The following is an 18,268-nucleotide window of genomic DNA, read 5'->3' on the forward strand; positions in this document are numbered from 1 at the left end:
AATCTACCTGTGTCATTCCGAACCGGTCCCAAATCAGCTGGACCACATGGGGGTTGAGCCTCCACTCTCCGCTGAGCGAGACCTGTCGTGACACCGCGTCTGCTGCCGTATTGAGATTGCCTGGGATATGGGTGGCATGCAGCGACTGTTATAGATTTTTGCCTTAATCTATAAAGAATCACTCTCAAATTCTTAGGTTTTGATTTCAGAATATTAGACTTTATTGCAACCAATAAAGCCGAGTCGGCCTGCAGAGCAACTCACTAACTCTGGCTTTCATTCACTTAAATACAGCTTCACAAACAAGGTTGGGCTTATCCTTTTTTTAAACATGCATTATTTGGTCAAACTCTGGTCTGACCAAACTAGGAAGTTACAGAACCACCTTTGCAAGGGATATTTTTCTCCCAGCAGTCATGAGAGCCCATATGTATTGCTTACTCTGCAACCTTTCAAATGTCACACATAAGCAGTCATGAGAGCCCACACGTAGTGCTTACTCTGCACACTTTAAAATGTCACACATATATAGAACACACGTTCTTAAGGCCTTCATGCACATACAGCCAACTATATGTTTGCCTGTCAGATATAACTGTGGTACAATTAACAATGTTTACATGTCAGATATAACTGATAAAATCTCCTACACGACCTGAGTCGCTGGTGACTCCAAAGGGCAAGTTGTGATATATGACGAGAGTGCACGCTGCCATGGCATTTATGTACGCTACCGTCGCTGTGCTGTCTGAACGCATCAAGACGTGCTTGCCCCAAATCAGCAGAAGAAACCTCCACAGGGCAAGGAATATAGCCAGCAACTCTAGGCAGTTGATGTCCCAATGCAGCCAGGGCCCTGTCCAGGAGCCAGCGGCCGCATACCCGTTGCACATGGCGCCCCAACCCAGTTGAGAGGCGTCTGTGGTGACCACGACCTGCTGAATACCTGCTGTAGGGGGACTCCAGTCCGCAGAAAACAGAGGTCTGTCCAAGGGTTAAAAGTCAGATGGCAGGGAGGGGTGATTAACACACAGTATGTGCCACGGTGCCATGTCCATCTCGGGACTCGAGTCTGAAGCGATCTCATATGCATCAACCCGAGCACACGACCGTGCCGAGGATGCCATATGCCCCAGGAGCCTCTGGAACTGTTTTTGTGGAACTGCTGTGCCGGGCTTGAAAAGAGCATGGCACCTTATACATACACCTTGTTCGTGAGGCATGCTGTCATAGAGACTGAGTCTAACTCCATGCCGAGAAAAGAGATGCTCTGAACCGGGGCCGAGCTAGCTCTTTTCCCAGTTGGCCTGAAGTCCAAGATGGCTGAGGTGCCTAAGCACCTGGTCCCTGTGGGCGCATAGTAACTCTTGAGAGTGAGCTAGAATGAGCCAGTCGTCAAGGTAATTGAGTATGCGGATGCCCACTTCCCGTAGCGGGGCAAGGGCTGTCTCTCCGACCTTGGTGAAGACACGAGGGGACAAGGAAAGGCCAAAGGGGAGGACCTTGCACTGATACGCCTGGTCGTCGAACACGAACCGTAGGAAGGGTCGATGTCAAGGCAAAATGGAGACGTGGAAGTACGTGTCCTTCAGGTCTACCGCTGCAAACCAATCTTGATGCTGAACGCAGGTTAGAATCTGTTTCTGCGTGAGCATTTTGAACGGGAGTTTGTGTAAAGCCCGGTTGAGAACTCGTAAGTCCAAGATTGGCCAAAACCCACAGCCTTTTTTGTGTACGATGAAGGGCTGTAGAAACCCTTCTTCCTCTCGGCTAGAGGGACAGGCTCTATTGCATCTTTGAGTAGCAGAGTTGTCAAGATGCTTTCTTGCCTTCATCTCTTGCGTTCTTTACAATAGGCCGTAATTTTGATCTCGCAGTGATATCTGCAGGAATCAGGGCTTCTGAAAGGCGCATACGATTTTCTTTCAGATAGGAGTTATCCTTAGCAGCCTTCCAGATAAGATCACAGAATGATCGCACAGAGAACCGTATTATGATGTTTCTATTAGAATTATCCTGGATCCGTATCCCTATTTGGTGCAACACGTCAAGTGCATTGTTGATTTTAGTGTTGGTACCACATGTTCTAAAATGTTTAGAACAATTGAGCGTAGATCTTTGTTCTTGAATTCAGGAACCAAATTGCAATTTTAAACACCAACGCAGATTGTTGCTTTCAAGCTGCTCAATTCTCATTCTGACATCCTTGTCTGAAGATCGAAGCTCAATAATATCACCTTCCATTTTGTACATCTTCTCTGCATGTTCCTTTACATCAGAAACTAGCTTCTACGCTATCACAGACAGGTTGTCAACAGCTTTCGAAGTAGCTTTGGTTAAGCTCTCAATAATGATGAGTTTTTGGAAGGTAGCATCCTGCTTTGAGGACAATTCTTGAATAGCAATCAGAATATCTGAAAAAATCCTGCTTGTTTCAGCCTTCTTTTTAGATTTTTTCGAAGGCCTGTCAAAGGAGGACTCTTTGCAGGAGTTTCTTGCAAATTCAAGTTTGTCTTCATAGTGTACATTAGATGACACAGACTGATCAGCAAGTACAGTGAATCTGTTGCTCGAGCATGTGTCGGAGACTAACTCAAATTCAGCACCAACCTCAACATACATCATTTTTGACAAAATACGCCTCTTTCTTCACATTTACAAGAGGCCGATAAAAGATGTGATTTTCAGAGTTTGAGTCACTATAGTACACAAAAAAGAGAGATAAATAGTTTACTGATTAGTCACATTCCTACCATCACCGCCAGCAAAAAACTACATGACCACCCTCCACGACACCATCTTGGCCCTCCTCCCTTCGTGCAACCTAAGCAGTGACGTACATCCAAGTCCATGAGATGAAGTGAAGTTTGCGAGGGAAGGGGGATCAAATTTGAAATGAAACGTAGCCCAAGTCAGAAAAAATTTCGAACCGACATGCACTGCTTCAAATCCGGTGCCGATCAGTCTGCGCAGCGCTGCATGAAGTCGAATAGTCAAGTCAAGTCAAGTCAAGTGGTTTTTATTGTCGTTTCAACCATATACAGTTAGTACAGTACACAGCAAAACGAGACAACGTTCCTCCAGAACCGTGGTGCTACATAAAAACAACAAAGGACCAACACAGGACCACATGAGACAACACAACAAAATAAAATACCTATATAAAAAACCTATATATACCTATATAAAGTGCACGTGCAAACATGTGCAAAAAGTACAGGACAGTACAACAAATTTCTGACAATGGACAGGACAATAGACAGTGCAGCGCCGACCAGCACACAGTAGTGCAAAAAGATGACAGTTTCTAAAAATGTAAACATAACATACTATGAGATAGTGTTCTATGCACATAGCAGTTATTGAGGTAGCAGACAGTTATAAAGTGACAGTAATTAAAGTGCAACTCAGGACACGTGTGTGTCAAACCAGTCTCTGAGTATTGAGGAGTCTGATGGCTTGGGGGAAGAAGCTGTTACACAGTCTGGCCGTGAGGGCCCGAATGCTTCGGTACCTCTTGCCAGACGGGAGGAGGGTAAAGAGTTTGTGTGAGGGGTGTGTGGGGTCGTCCACAATGCTGGTTGCTTTGCGGATACAGTGTTTTTTGTAAATGTCTTTGATGGAGGGAAGAGAGACCCCAATGATCTTCTCAGCTGTCCTCACTATCCTCTGCAGGGCTTTGCGGTCCGAAACGGTGCAAGTCCCAAACCAGGCAGTGATGCAGCTACTCAGGATGCTCTCAATAGTCCCTCTATAGAATGTAGTGAGGATGGGTGTTGGGAGATGTGCTTTCCTCAGCCTTCGAAGAAAGTAGAGACACTGCTGGGCTTTCTTGGTGATAGAGCTGGTGTTGAGGGACCAGGTGAGGTTCTCCGCCAAGTGAACACCAAGGAATTTGGTGCTTTTGACGATCTCCACAGAGGAGCCGTCGATGTTCAGCGGAGTGTGTTCACCTTGTGCTCTCCTAAAGTCAACAACCATCTCTTTTGTTTTGTCGACATTCAGGGACAGGTTGTTGGTTCTACACCAGCTCGTCAGCCGCTGCACCTCCTCTCTGTATGCTGACTCGTCGTTCTTGCTGATGAGACCCACCACGGTCGTGTCATCGGCGAACTTGATGATGTGATTCGAGCTGTGCATTGCTGCACAGTCGTGAGTCAGCAGAGTGAACAGCAGTGGACTGAGCACACAGCCCTGGGGGGGCCCCAGTGCTCAGTGTGGTGGTGGTGGAGATGCTGTTCCCGATCCGGACTGACTGAGGTCTTCCAGTCAGGAAGTCCAGGATCCAGTTGCAGAATACACCCATTAGGCTCGTTTGAAATGACAAATTATCTTTATACAGAGAAGCAAATAGAACCAACCGAAGGATTCAGGATTCAGGGCTGGGGAGACTAACAGAAATCATTGAGCCACTATTATTGTTTCTATAGGGATTAAATATAAATGTTCCTTTTAAATTGCCTGTTATAGTACAATACAGCAGGCATCTGTACTGCTGGGGGGATGCGCTACATACAAAGTCTTTTCATATCAATTCATATCTTTCTATTTTTCATATTATTTTATTATTCATACATATATCATTTTTATATAATCCTTTTTTAATAATTTTTCATATTGTTATTTGTCAAATTGTTCAATTTTACGTTGTGTGCTATATTGTCTCACGAGTTAGAGAGAAAGGGTTTCAATTTCAAGTTTTTCAATGTCATGGGATGATGTTGTGAAGAAGTAATTGTCCATTGAATTTGCATGGTATAGTAACACTTGTTGAATTTGAACTGATCAGACAAAGTCAGACTGAGCACTGAGAAAATTAAGATTATTCAATAAACTCTGCTCATTTTTACCATCACTTCTTCTCCTGCCTTCTGCTGTATCCCCATGCTGACTCTTAGGCTGGTAGGAGGGTGTTAACATAACAAGCTGTTGATGTTGAATGGTTTAGGATATCAGAGAGAACTCTGATATATGGATATCTTCTGAGGGAGAGAGAGATCTTGTGAACACTGGATCTAACATGCATTTTCACTGCCTTTCATGTTTTCATACAGTATTCTAAGCATATGATTAAATACTGTACATGGCATCACAGCTCTGTCTATAGGATATATACATAGGAGGTGGGTGAACTAATTGCAGTGTAAGGGTACATAAAATACAATTAAGTAAATAAATAAATAACATTTAAAATACAAAATAAACTTGATCTGAATCCATACATTAGTGCAGATTTTCAAAATCCTGGTTCTTCCTGCTGTATAACTAATTCAATTACGATTCACAAGCTCTTGATTCAATTACAATTAATTTGGGTATATTTCAGTTATAATGTCCATATTTGCTCATATATGAAAGAAATGAGGAGAGCCACTCTTATTTAGAAAATCTGCTTCATCTTTAGTGAAGTCATCTTTCACTGACATGATATAAATACACATTTTTTAAAATAAAAGTATTAATACTGGGATTGATACAATAGCATGAGAAAAAAGTATCACGATATATTGATATCTGATTGTATTGGAACTCCTTTCCAGGAAACCTAGAATCTCCAGATAATGTCATGTGCAGCTTTAAGAGAGAAAGCCAGACAACCTTTCCTTCTTCTGGATATCTTTCTTCTGAGCCTACGAAAATTGTCTGTAAAACATATTCATACATTCCCCCATTGTCTGTTGCATATTTATGTTTACTACATGTTTCCATCATTGGTTACATTTATGTTAAACTTTTCTATTCTAAAACAGGTACATAATAAACATTTTAAAGCATTCCAAACACTGTTAAGTCTTTTATCTTTTGTGATTACACAAAAAAGCTGTATTTTGAAGTATCTTGTTTCACCAACAAAGGCTCACTTTTCATGGTTAGGTCTCTGTTTCAGTATTATTCTACAAATTAACAAATTGACGCCATCTTCTGGACACTCAAAGGTACTATATTATAAGTATTTAAATTAACGTAAACTACATCAAACTTCTAAGTCATAAATGGTATAATATCATAAGATATTATAAACGTGTCAGTTTATATAATAGGAAAATATCTTAAGCTTTGTATTAAACCAAAACTTATATTATTGAATATATTTTCTATCAAATCACTTTATTAAATCCCTTTATTGTCACTCAACAATATACACAAGTGCAACAGTGGGTGAAAGTCTTGGGTGCAGTTCCAAGCAACATAGCAGTCATGATAGAGATGAGACATATACCAATTTACAATAAACATCAGATTTACAGCACAATTTACATATCTAATATACACGTAATTACACAAAACACAAAAAATAATATACAATTTATAGTATACAATACACACAATATAGAATACCCAGTATACAATAAAAATAGTATATATATTATACAGTATATATGTTAAAAGTACATAACAACATTAATACATAATAACAAATTCATAACTACAAACTACTAAAAGTGAATAAATCTAAATATTATTTTTTATTTCAAGAACTAAAGAGAAATATCAACACCGGATGAATCTTAATACAATTATTAAATGACATAATCTTTCACAAATGAACCCCTTGGATGCCAAAGTGATAAGGTTTATTAAAAACAACTCTAAGCATTCTAATTTTACATATAAGCCTACATTCAGATGAATCTTTGCGCACAGACAGGCTAAACTTGGTAATTAATTAAGATTAATACATTTTTATGTCGGTGGCGTACAAACAATGAGCCAAAACAAAATGAGAGATATTTGTTATAAAATTACACAAATTTGCAGGGACTAAAATACCCAAATACTTAATGTTCTGTTTGGGCCACTGGGAGGTGCCCGGCTGGAAAGCCGTTACCGGGCAGTATGCTGTCAGAAGCAAAGCTTTGGATTAAGACCAATTAACACTGTATCCTGAGAATTTAGAAAAAGAATTAATATGTATGTGGAGGCAAGGCATAGATCTAGTAGGGTCGGAGATGAATAACAAAATCTCATCTGCATAAAGCAAAAGCTTATGCGCCATACCTCCCGCCACCACCCCTGGAAAGTCATCCTCCTTTCTTATCGCGGCAGCTAATCGTTCCAGGACAAGACAGAACAATAATGGAGAAAGAGGGAAACCCTGCAGGGTGCCTCTATCCAGAGTAAAATAATCTGAAATTAATCCATTCATTTGTATTGTATTGGTGTCTACAAAGTAAATTAAACCAACCAATAAAAGTATAAGAAAACTATAAGAAACTTCATAACTTTAATCGGTTAGACATTTGTATAAACGTATAACTTTTAAGAAAAGTGGAGCCAGTTCTGTAGCATAAGATCTAAAAAAATTCAGCAAAATAGCCATCTGGCCCCGGAGTCTTGCCTATAGGTTAGGCCTTAATTACCTCGCCAATCTCCTCCAAGGTTATCTCAGAATCAAGAGAATTTGTATGCTCAGTTTTCAGTTTACGGAGTTCTAATGGTTCCACAAAGTTAGTAGATGAAGACATGGATCTTTAGAGATCAAGATAGAATTCTTTAAAAGCCTTATATCAATGGCCAAGGTAAATATTTCACCACCAACAGATTTCATAGAGGGAATGGTAGAAAAAGACTCTCTCTATTTTATATATCTAGCCAGAAGTTTTCCAGCTTTGTCCCCTGACTCAAAGTATGAGTGTCTTGCGCTGAATAGCCAAAACTCCATCCGGAGTGATCCGGTTAAATTGATCCGGTTTAATTTTGTTCGGTCGGACGTTTGGGTTTTGGCACGGAGTTCCCGCCATGCTGGTGGCCCGCTTTTCAGCAATAGTATCCAGCTGCAGACCCGCAGCACCACCAGTTTCAGAACCCCAGTTTCAGAACACCAGCGCCAGAACCTGAAGTGAGGGGCGGAGCTTACGTTCGAAACCGAGTAGCGCCACCTAACGTTTTGGAGAGTACTTTGCTTTTATTACAAACGAAACACCATACTTTATACGTATGTTATAATGATTCTTTAAGGTACAGTACAATAAGCACTTTAAAACATTGATCTTGTGTAATATAATTGTATATAGTTATCCGTTTCATTGTATTATGAGAGTTACTTCCTGATCATGATGGTGAAAAAAAATGCTTGAAACTTATGGGCATTTTATATAAAATATACTTTATTTCACAAGAACATGTGCAGCATGCATTTTTCTTTATGTAAAATAAAACATGTCAAAAAACTAAAAAAAAGAGAGAAAATTCAGCATAATTTTAAAAGAAACAATAAAAATATATACAACAAATGACCAATTCACCCCTAGGCCCATTTTATCATGACAATCCTGTATAAATTAAACTTAAAATGTATCAAATGAGGAATTCACTCTCAGGCCCATTTTGTCCTTACATTCTTGCTAAAATAACTCCATGTCATCCCTGAACACAAAATGAAATAGAAAGGGTGTTCTGACGATTTGTGCTGCCTTGTCGAAAAATGCTACCGTAGCGCGAATCGATAGCAGAGTCTGACGATTTGTGCTGCCTTGTCGAAAAATGCTACCGTAGCGCGAATCGATAGCAGAGTCTGACGATTTGTGCTGCCTTGTCGAAAAATGCTACCCAAGCGCGAATCGATCACAGAGAATGTCGATTCATTCTCTAGCTACTGTTTCCATAATGATGTAAATCTCACAATATTAAGACATCGTTATTTCATTTAAAACAGGGTAAGTGTATGGGGAGCATATTTTTATATTTTAAATGAACCAGCAATTATCAAATTTGATATAACAAGTAAAAATGACATTATTGTATATTATATGAAATACAATTATAATAAAATTATAAGTTATGAGTACTGTATACTGTACTGTTTTTATTTTTAAAACTGTGTGAAAAGTAAAAATTATCATAAAATATTCATTTTTGACCTGTCAAAGCACACCTTTCCTAACTGAAACTTTCAGTTATTCTTGTTCAGCTGGCTGACCGTACAAATATTCATATGGTAGTTAGCATTTTTTGACACATGAATATTTACCTTATGTTCACTGTCATTAGAAAAAACAATACTACATAATAATGTCTTCAAGATGTAAGGAGTTGCATATTTTGATAGACCAACGTGCCCTATCAAATAATGCTCCCAGTGCAAATTCACTTTATTTTACATCACTACTCACTCCATATGCACCTTATGAATATGGAGAGTATGTTGAGATATTTTGTAATTATGCCTTTAAGATGTCAGGAGTTGCATATTTTGATAGACCAACGTGCCCTATCAAATAATGCTCCCAGTTTTTTTAAACTAAATAAATGATGAAAGTACTCCAAATAAAATGTATTTATTTATTTTAAAGCCTCACGCCATATCACACTACATGAACATTAGCACATTCTGATTACTTACGTGTCAAGTGCTGCTACCTACTTTGTACACATTTCACACACTCTGGCACTTTTTGCATGTATATGTTGCACAACTATCTTTTTCATATTTGGCACATTGAAAATGTGCCCACCTACAGCACAAATCACACTGCACCTACAAAAAAATAAAAATCAGCATTAGATACATAAAACTCATTGAGGTACAATATATACGCATTTTTATGTTATACTTTACCATTTCAATCATGCTCTGATCTGCATCTTTTTCAAGCAAGGAGCATACAACGCAGTAATCATCTGCATTCCCTAGAAACAGTGGGTTTAGTTTTCCAAACTTTCAAAACTCTGAAAGAAGTAGAACACACGATGAACGTAGGTCATTCATAGCTAATTGCTATATTATGCTGAAAATAAGGTGTGCATGCTAACATTTACACGTTCACATGTCAAATTATGTAATAAAAAAGGATTAAAGATATTGCAATGCTCACCGTCAAGTCTCCACAGCAAGGATGCATAGATTTATGGGCGTGGTCACGCAGAACAAAACTGTGAGTCTGCACATGCGCATAACCAGTAAGTTGCACATATCGATGGGTAGCACAAATCGTCAGAACAAGGGCTCTCTGGAAGCTTCTGACTGTTCCAGGAGATTGTTGCGGGCCTTTTCCTTGTGGTCTTCATTCATTCGAAATGTCTCTACAAGAGATGAAAGCACCACACAATAATCTCAACGTAAAAAAACCCCTCAACTATAAGGTAACATTAACTCACAAACAATGCATATAACAGAGGAACGTGGAACAAACACTTTAACAGCTTCACAAGATGTCTTCAAAACGTCACCGCAAGGCCCATTTACAACACGCAAAAATGTATCGAACCATCCGTAGAATTTTTTTTTAATACAGTAAAGTATGACAACATATTCAAGCTTCATTAAGATGATAAAGTTATGCACAAATTAAATATTTAGCAGATAAACGCTGAACTTAATATATGCGATAATGTTTCACAACATGATGTCAAAAACGTTAGACAACGTTACACAACTCACCATGCTCTCCGCCATGCTTGTCTCATTGTCAATAACTCCGCCCCTCACTTCAGGTTCTGGCGCTGGGGTTCTGAAACTGGTGGTGCTGCGGGTCTGCAGCTGGATATGTCTCCTTTTCAGGGGGTACTGGATTGCTCACGACACCGGCATAGATCTGCTGGTGATCGGTTCTGCACTGAACTTGCTTATTTCAAACGAACCTACTGTGTTTATTTAGAGACCTACAGAAACCCTACACCTTCCCCTAATTTTTAACATAACCCTTACCTTAAAGCTTACTCCTAAATCTACTAAACCACTCTTTAGTAAGCTTAAATGCAACTCTCGCGATACTTTCCCACCCCAACGGTCAACCTTCTAGCCTCGACCACGATACGCTGCTTTTGACACGTGTTCTTATTTTAAAGATGGCAGCTTGCATGTATGCAGAAGTGCAGTGCTTGTAGAGCTCCGTTCTGGTTCATAGTGATATATGACTGTAGAATACTGAATAATAAAAAGGCGATTGACAACACAGGTTTGTTAAATATAACAGTAATAACTTTGCTCGTAGTTTGTTTGCATTTAATTTCCATAAGAATTCTCGTTGATTTTGTTAATGCAGCATGGATAATCCATAGTAAAACTAGCAAACACAGAACAATATTTGTAAGTGTAATAATACGTTTCATTGGTCTTTCATACAGAGCAACATGGCAGATGTTGCTGTTGACAACAGTGCCCCTGCTGATCCATTACCCAGCACAGAGAAGAAATCAGTTCTTACAGATGACTTGATGGAGGAGAAAAACCAAGAGAATCAGCCAGCAGCAGAAGGAGAGGGAGCAACAGGTGGTGACTCCAATGTCTACCGTTATACCAAAGGGGATCTTTTCACATCAGAGATATTCAAAGTTGAGATTCAGAACCTGCCCAAGTACATTGGCTTTAATGACCTGAAGAAGTTCCTAAACAAACATGGAATCAGTCCTCACAAAGTCAAGCTTTTCAGCAAACAGATGTTTGCCTTTGTGACTTTTAAGAACCAGGAGGAAAGGGACAAGGCCATGAAGGCAGTCCATGGAATGCAGTGGAAGAATAAAGTTTTAAGTGTACGGCTCGCCAAGCCCAAAGCTGATCCCATTCTAAAGAAGAGGAAACAAGAGGAGGAAACGGAGGGTGTGCAACCTGATGCAAAGCGTGCTGCAGGTAGCAAGGAGGTAGAAGAAGAGTCTCTCAATATCCAGATTGCCAATGCAGTGACGCCATTGTGGAACGTGCCTTATAAGGAACAGCTCAAGAGGAAGCAGCAAGAGGTGGAGGACATTTTGCAGAAACTGACCAGGTATCAACAACATGTTCTTTAATGTGTCCAGTTATATAAGCATGACAAAATCATCCCCCAATGCTTCTGGTGGTATAGCAACAGTTATTTTGATAAGTAAAAATGCTCCTGCCAGTTTCCTCGCACATGACATGTTTGTATTCTATTTGTGCACAGAGAAATTGGCAACAACAACAAAGCCATGCTGCCATGGCTGTTTGTTCAGAAAGAGAAGTGTAACAAAATGTGCTGCCCACTGGAGCCCATACAGCCATCACCTGTGCAGGTATCACTCCTGTGTGCTCACCTAAAACGGTTCTTATAACAATCAAACTTTCATAAACTTGTAGTATCATCACTAACAGAAAAGTACCATGGTATTCTTTGTAAGAATGGTAAGTACCTTGGACATGGACATGTAAAGACTATGGTACAATAATATGGTAATCAGTCAGTACCATGGTATGTGTACTGTACAGTGTTATTCTGTGTATTTTGTTTTGCCCGTGTACTGTTGCAGTGCATTTTTGTAAGAGATTGGTAAAGGTTTCTAGTGAAAGCACGTGTACTTCTGTCCCCAGATACATGCTTAAGGGCTCTGACACAGGATACACAGACTGGTGGGTGTTCAAACCAGCCCTCATATTTCACCAGATTTCACCCTATGTGTCAGCTCTAAAATATTTAAGATCTTATTAATGTGCACTTTTTTCCCTTATGTCTTTGCACATGGAATTCCAACCTGTTCGGACTAGTACAAAATAATCAGTTTAATTAAATCATTACAAATACAGACAGTGTGATGATTCAGTGTGCTTTGTCACTGTACACACTGTACTGGTGTCCTTCTGACCTGCAGATGGAGTACAGAAATAAGTGTGAGTTTGTGATTGGAGTGGGAGCGGATGGAGAGGATAAGACCGTGGGCTTTCGCTTGGGTAAATATAAAGGCGGATCCTGTGCTGTAGTGAGTCCGACAGAAACCAGCCATGTTTCTTCTGAGGCCAAGATGGTCGTCCAGGCCTTCCAGCAATTCATCAGGTGAATAAATAAATAAAATCTGTTTTCTTGAATTTAATAAACAACAGTTAGTCCTATATGACAGCATCTGTTTCCAAATTTAACCAAATTTGTGTGTCTGTCAATTAAACGTTGTAAGTGGAAAAAATGAAAAGATAATTTCAGAAATATATTAAAAGTTTGCATTTCAACTTATTAAAGCTAAAGTGTGTAACTTTTGTTGTGTTAAATACTTTCTCATTCTTATCCCAGCCTAATATGCAGAGACAACTTTATGTAGGCCATTCGTAGGTTCATTTTATCAAAAACTGTAAAACTGTCTCTGTTTGATTTGAGTGACCCCTCCATACCGACACTATAACAAAAAGCTGTTCAGCCATGATGTCAATTTGTAGGAGAACCTGGAAGGCTAATTCGCCATGGGTTCCCTCAGGAATTTCCTATGGGTTTTTATAGTGGCAGATTTGGATTTATGAGCAAAATAAGGTCTGTGGTAAACATTACTTGAAGATATGTAGACTAATGTTTTGTTCTACAACATAAATTACACACTTTCATGCCTCAAATATACATTTTGAAGCTGCCATGTGTTTTTTGTACTGCCTCAGTGTAGCTTCAAAATTCCTGTCTGAATCATGAAAGTGTGTAATTTATGTTGTAGAACAAAACGTCTACCTATAATCAAGTAATATTTACCACACAGACCTCATTTTACTCATAAATCCAAAAATGCCATTGTAAAAACACATAGGAGAAAACATTGAAAAGAGTGGCACAGAAATTACACACTTCAACTTTAATCAATTTTGTTGTTCTAAACAGGACAACTCCATATGCAGTATACAGTCCAGAGACTTATGAGGGCCACTGGCGGCAACTAACAGTGCGGACGTGTAGGACAAAGCAAACCATGGCCATTGTTTTCTTCAATCCACAGGTAAGGAGAGATGTGTATTTAATGCTTATATTTCTGTTCACTTCATATATATTTAACAAATTATGATGTCGTTATTTCTATTTTTTAAACCACTTACTATTTTAAACAACCTAGAAACTCCAAGAAGAAGAACTTGAGGAACTGAAAAGAAACCTGCGACATTATTTTACAGACGGCGATGGAAAAGAAAGTGGCATCACATCATTGTATTTTGTGAGAATGGGACAAAGGTAAGCTCAGTGATACAAAAAAGCCGGCACATCTCAAATGTAACAATTGATCATTCATTCATTTATTCACTTGATCCAGGACATCTGCTGGTACGGAGGACCTGCCATGTGAGCATGTGTCTGGGGATGAATGTATTCATGAAGAGCTTCTCGGATTGAAATTCCGCATATCTCCTCATTCATTCTTCCAGGTGAACCTACTAATGTGGAACTAATGCTGTGATCAGTTAAATCTCTGCCAACATAAGTCAGACAGGCACTTTGTTGATGCTGTATGGAAAATTTGGAAGAGAGACACTACAGTACATAGGCAGTACCACAAATAAATACAGAACTACAGAGGAAATACATTATAATCAAGCTACGCAATTTACACAATATACTGAATACACAGTATGCAGTATATATGACACAAGATTGAACTGAAGTAAAGATTATGGTATAAATTTACAGTTAAATTGTCTGTGTCTTATTCCTTTGGGGCGTGTCACAACATTATTCAGAATATTAAAGGTTCGCCCAAAAATGAAAATCATTTACTCTAAAACCCTCATGTTGTTATATGACTTTCTTCTGAGAAACACAAAAGGAGATGTTAGGTGTAATGTTCAGCCTCGGTCAACATTCACTTTCCATTGTTTCTTTTGTCCATAAAATAAAAGTGAATGGTGACTGAGACTGAACAGCCCCTAACATCTCCATTTTAACTTTTGAGTACATTAGTAGAGAACTGATTTTAAGTTTAAATGTCCTACTGATATTTCTGTTGTGATACTTGTAGACGAACACCCCTGCGGCTGAGGTTCTTTATTCTGCTGTGGGCGAATGGGCTCAACTAGATGAGGACAGCACTGTGTTGGATGTGTGCTGTGGAACAGGAACCATTGGCATCTCTCTGGCAAAGGTGTGGTCTTTGCATCTCAGAATACACAACTACTTTTGTAACAGAAAACTCTTCTCGGAGCCAATCAGTTCTCAGAAAGAGAGTTAGCCTAAACTTAGCCACAGTTGTTTTCATGTCACTGTTTATTTCTGAATTTGAGCCGTTTCTGGGTTTCCATCTGTCATCAACAGAGGGTGAAGAAGGTGATTGGGATAGAGTTGTGTCAGGAGGCAGTGGAAGATGCTAAGGCTAACGCTGAAGCTAATGGTAGGTTGTAGAGTGCCGTAAAAATTAAAACTACTATCAAGATTGTGAAAAATATCACGGTCCGTTTATTCTCTCTTCATGTTTATGCTCTGACTCCAAATGTACTTTTTCAGGCTTGACCAATGTAGAATTCCACTGTGGGAAGGCTGAGGATGTGTTCCCCACTGTTCTTAATGCAGTTGTATCCCCCAACGTCACTGCAGTTGTTGACCCTCCAAGAGCGGGGCTACGTAAGGACAATTCTTTTTAAATTATTAAAGGGATAGTTTAACCAAAAATGAAAAATCTGTCATAAGTTGCTCAGTCATGTAAAAACCTGTAAGACTTTCTTTTGAAGAACCCAAAAGGAGATGTTGGGCAGAATTTTAGCCTGTCACCATTCACTTCCATTGAATGATGACTAAAGCTAACATTTTGCCTAACATCTCATTTTGTGTTCCATGGAAGAAATTCATATAGGTTTGGACCAGCATGAGGCTGTGTAGGAAATGATAACATCATTTTCATTTTTAGGTGAAATGTATAATATTTATCTAATGCTTTGCATTTTTGGATGTGGTGTTTTTATGTATCATTTCTACTCGTACCAGATTCCAAAGTTATTCTTGCGATCAGAAGAGCAGAGCATCTGAAGAGACTCATCTATGTGGCCTGCAATGCAAAAGCTGCTATGAATAATTTTATTGAGTAAGTTAATTTCTGTTTATGTTGTGGTGATGCCTAGTGGCTAAGATGCAGTATTATGCCAAAACAGAAGTTCTCCACTAGTGAAAGTGGCCAATTACAAAGGATTATTGAGATAAAGGGAGTAATATTCATCTGGTCATTTGATCTCAACATGTGGTGCTTGTGAATGTGCACCCAGCACCATATGCATAGAACCATAGAACAAAGCAGCTTTTACTTTAAGACTGTTATTATTAGAGTCGTCGTCTCATGTGAGTGTACATCATTTTTAAATATTGTCTTTAGCCTCCTCGTTAGCTGGAGACCCCAGTTTGAATCCTGCTCAGAGCAGGTCAAGCAGGACCAGTTATATATGCTATACAAAACGTCAAAAACGACCGGCACTGAGGAAGGTCAACTGTTCAAAACATGTGCCATTTTCCAGTAAAGCACACATATCTAAGCATATTTTTTCCAAAAAATTATATTTTACTACTACTAATTCTTTAAAGTTTAGGAGTTGGTAAAAAAAAAAAAAAAAAAGGAAAACTCAGTGCACTTTAAATACTCAAAGGATTTTATAGATGCTGCATCGAATCATCAGCTTACTTTGTGATAATCTAAAAACATATTTTAATTATAAATTATTTTCTATTCTATTCTTTCAACCTAAAGTCTCTGCAGAGCTCCTTCTAACCGTGTGAGAGGAGCTCCCTTCCGCCCAGTTAGAGCTATGGCTGTCGACCTCTTCCCCCAGACCATGCACTGCGAGACCATCCTGCTGTTTGAAAGGGTGGACTACAGTTCCAGCACTGACAGTCAGACACAGCAGAACCCGGAGAACTGAAGCTCTGCAGTAATTAGTTACCAAGTCATGACAGCTACTCTTCTGCCACAACACACTTTATGGCCATACAAATATACAGATGGTATTGTTTGAAACTATTAACTGTCAAATGTTCATTTCTTATTTGAAGTTACAACCTTGTATAGTTTCCTTTATGTTTGCAGTAAAACCCAGTCAAAAACAGCTCAAGACAGTCAGTTTCTGGTCATGATTTATTTGCATAAACAAATCACTGTGTATCAGAAATCATGTAACAATAAAAAATGTAGGCAACGTTACTTGCAGCTAAATTATTCAACATTATCTCTTCAATTATTACAACTAAAAAGGATGTTTCTTCATACAACTAATACACACTTGGCAAGACGGACAGAACAAGTCATACACTCAAGACATTTATAGGGAAAGCACATTCTCTAAGCACTCTTATCAGCATGGCAGAAGTATTGTGCTCATGGAAACAGGAAAGTGCCTTCATAGATGCGGTAAACATTCAGAAGCACACCAAATAAAATACTAAACCCAATGATGGTTTTATTTAGTCTCTGTCCCAAGAAAACCTGATTCCCCCCCTCTCAGCATAAAAACAGTGACTTTGAAGACCTTGGTGTCATATCTCAACAAGGCCAGAACATTTTTATCCCTCCCCAATAATTGTGATTTTTGGGAGTTTTTATTCAACCAGGGAACATATTTTAATCCAGCAGTTATTGCATCTTTTTATCCTTATTTAACATAGTGTTCCATATATGTGTTAAATATAATTTATGAATAGCTATGCAGCAGTATTAAAAAAAAAAAAAAGACTGCTTAAGACGGTTAAAGCTTTGGTTCACACTGTTCTTCAAGCTATTGAATATTATGACATGGTCTGATTTTTTTTTTTTTTTGAGGTACCGAGTTACCACTTTTTGTTGGTAGACTGCCTTTTGAAATAATGATTGTGGTTCAAGCTATTTAATACACCAAAGTGATAAAACCTAAATAAAATTAGCACACAATCACCTCATCACCATGGCAAATGTACACAAACCATACAAAATTATTTTAAACACGCAAATAAGCACATGCTTCAAAAAGCCTTTCTCTAGAGTATCAATGCAAGAAAGCAAGCATCACTCCACAGCAAATACTGTACGTAACGTATAGCATCACAAATGTAGATTTGAGTGGGATTTGTTTCCCTTTTGAAACACATTAATGAAAGGGGAAACACTTTTTCTTGTGTGAATTAACAACCAGTCTCTAATGCAAGAGTTAAGATTATATCGAAGCATAACTGTCACATCAAAAAAAAAAAAAGCACACACTATCATCCTATCTCCCTTAATAACTACAGTACCTCAAACACTTGTGCTTGTGTTTTCTCTGCAGTGCTCACTGAAGACAACACTACTAAAAATTAGTCAAGATGGCCATTGATATGCATTACTACTCAATTAAAAAAAAAAAAATAAAGGGTTGTTCATTTCATACAAGCAAACAGTTCTAACATTAGTACATTTCTGAACAGCAGTTGGAGGTGTGCAGATTAAACAAATGTTGCATTTCTAAAGCATTTAATGTCCGAACCGACCTTAGGTAGAATATATATTTTAACACAAATGAAAACAAGGCTGAGTAATAGATTTACAGTCTGTACAATGTCATAAACCATATAAAGATCCTAGATCACAGCTTATCTTTTCTGTCCATTCCAATAATTTTTAAGATGCGTTTTCAATGTTTCATCAG

The 18,268-nt window shown here is 38.7% G+C and overlaps 1 protein-coding gene and 1 long non-coding RNA gene across 2 annotated transcripts; one reads left to right on the forward strand and one right to left on the reverse strand.

The window, feature by feature from the left end:
• Positions 1–7,853: 7,853 nt before the first annotated feature.
• On the reverse strand, positions 7,854–10,637 carry LOC127627711 (uncharacterized). The gene is made up of 4 exons (XR_007968566.1): positions 10,382–10,637; positions 9,816–10,023; positions 9,560–9,669; positions 7,854–9,478 (listed from the first exon to the last, which is right to left on the reverse strand). It is a non-coding gene; the product is annotated as an uncharacterized LOC127627711 (long non-coding RNA).
• A 142-nt stretch (positions 10,638–10,779) lies between these two features.
• On the forward strand, positions 10,780–16,534 carry trmt2a (tRNA methyltransferase 2 homolog A). Its single transcript, XM_052104133.1, has 12 exons — positions 10,780–10,898; positions 11,068–11,705; positions 11,862–11,970; positions 12,544–12,725; positions 13,527–13,641; positions 13,756–13,871; positions 13,951–14,062; positions 14,653–14,775; positions 14,946–15,021; positions 15,135–15,251; positions 15,612–15,708; positions 16,363–16,534. Exons 2-12 carry the CDS (start codon positions 11,074–11,076, stop codon positions 16,532–16,534), a joined length of 1,851 nt encoding a protein of 616 aa, XP_051960093.1. The 5' UTR covers positions 10,780–10,898; positions 11,068–11,073.
• Positions 16,535–18,268: the final 1,734 nt, after the last annotated feature.

Source organism: Xyrauchen texanus, chromosome 3 (assembly GCF_025860055.1).
Source record: "Xyrauchen texanus isolate HMW12.3.18 chromosome 3, RBS_HiC_50CHRs, whole genome shotgun sequence".
Taxonomy (NCBI): domain Eukaryota; kingdom Metazoa; phylum Chordata; class Actinopteri; order Cypriniformes; family Catostomidae; genus Xyrauchen; species Xyrauchen texanus.

Coding starts and splice junctions, on each gene's coding strand:
- trmt2a (XM_052104133.1), top strand. CDS start 11,074: ATGGCAGATGTTGCTGTTGACAACAGTGCCCCTGCTGATCCATTACCC. Junction 13,872..13,950: donor TTTGTGAGAATGGGACAAAG/GTAAGCTCAGTG, acceptor CACTTGATCCAG/GACATCTGCTGGTACGGAGG. Junction 15,252..15,611: donor CCCTCCAAGAGCGGGGCTAC/GTAAGGACAATT, acceptor TACTCGTACCAG/ATTCCAAAGTTATTCTTGCG.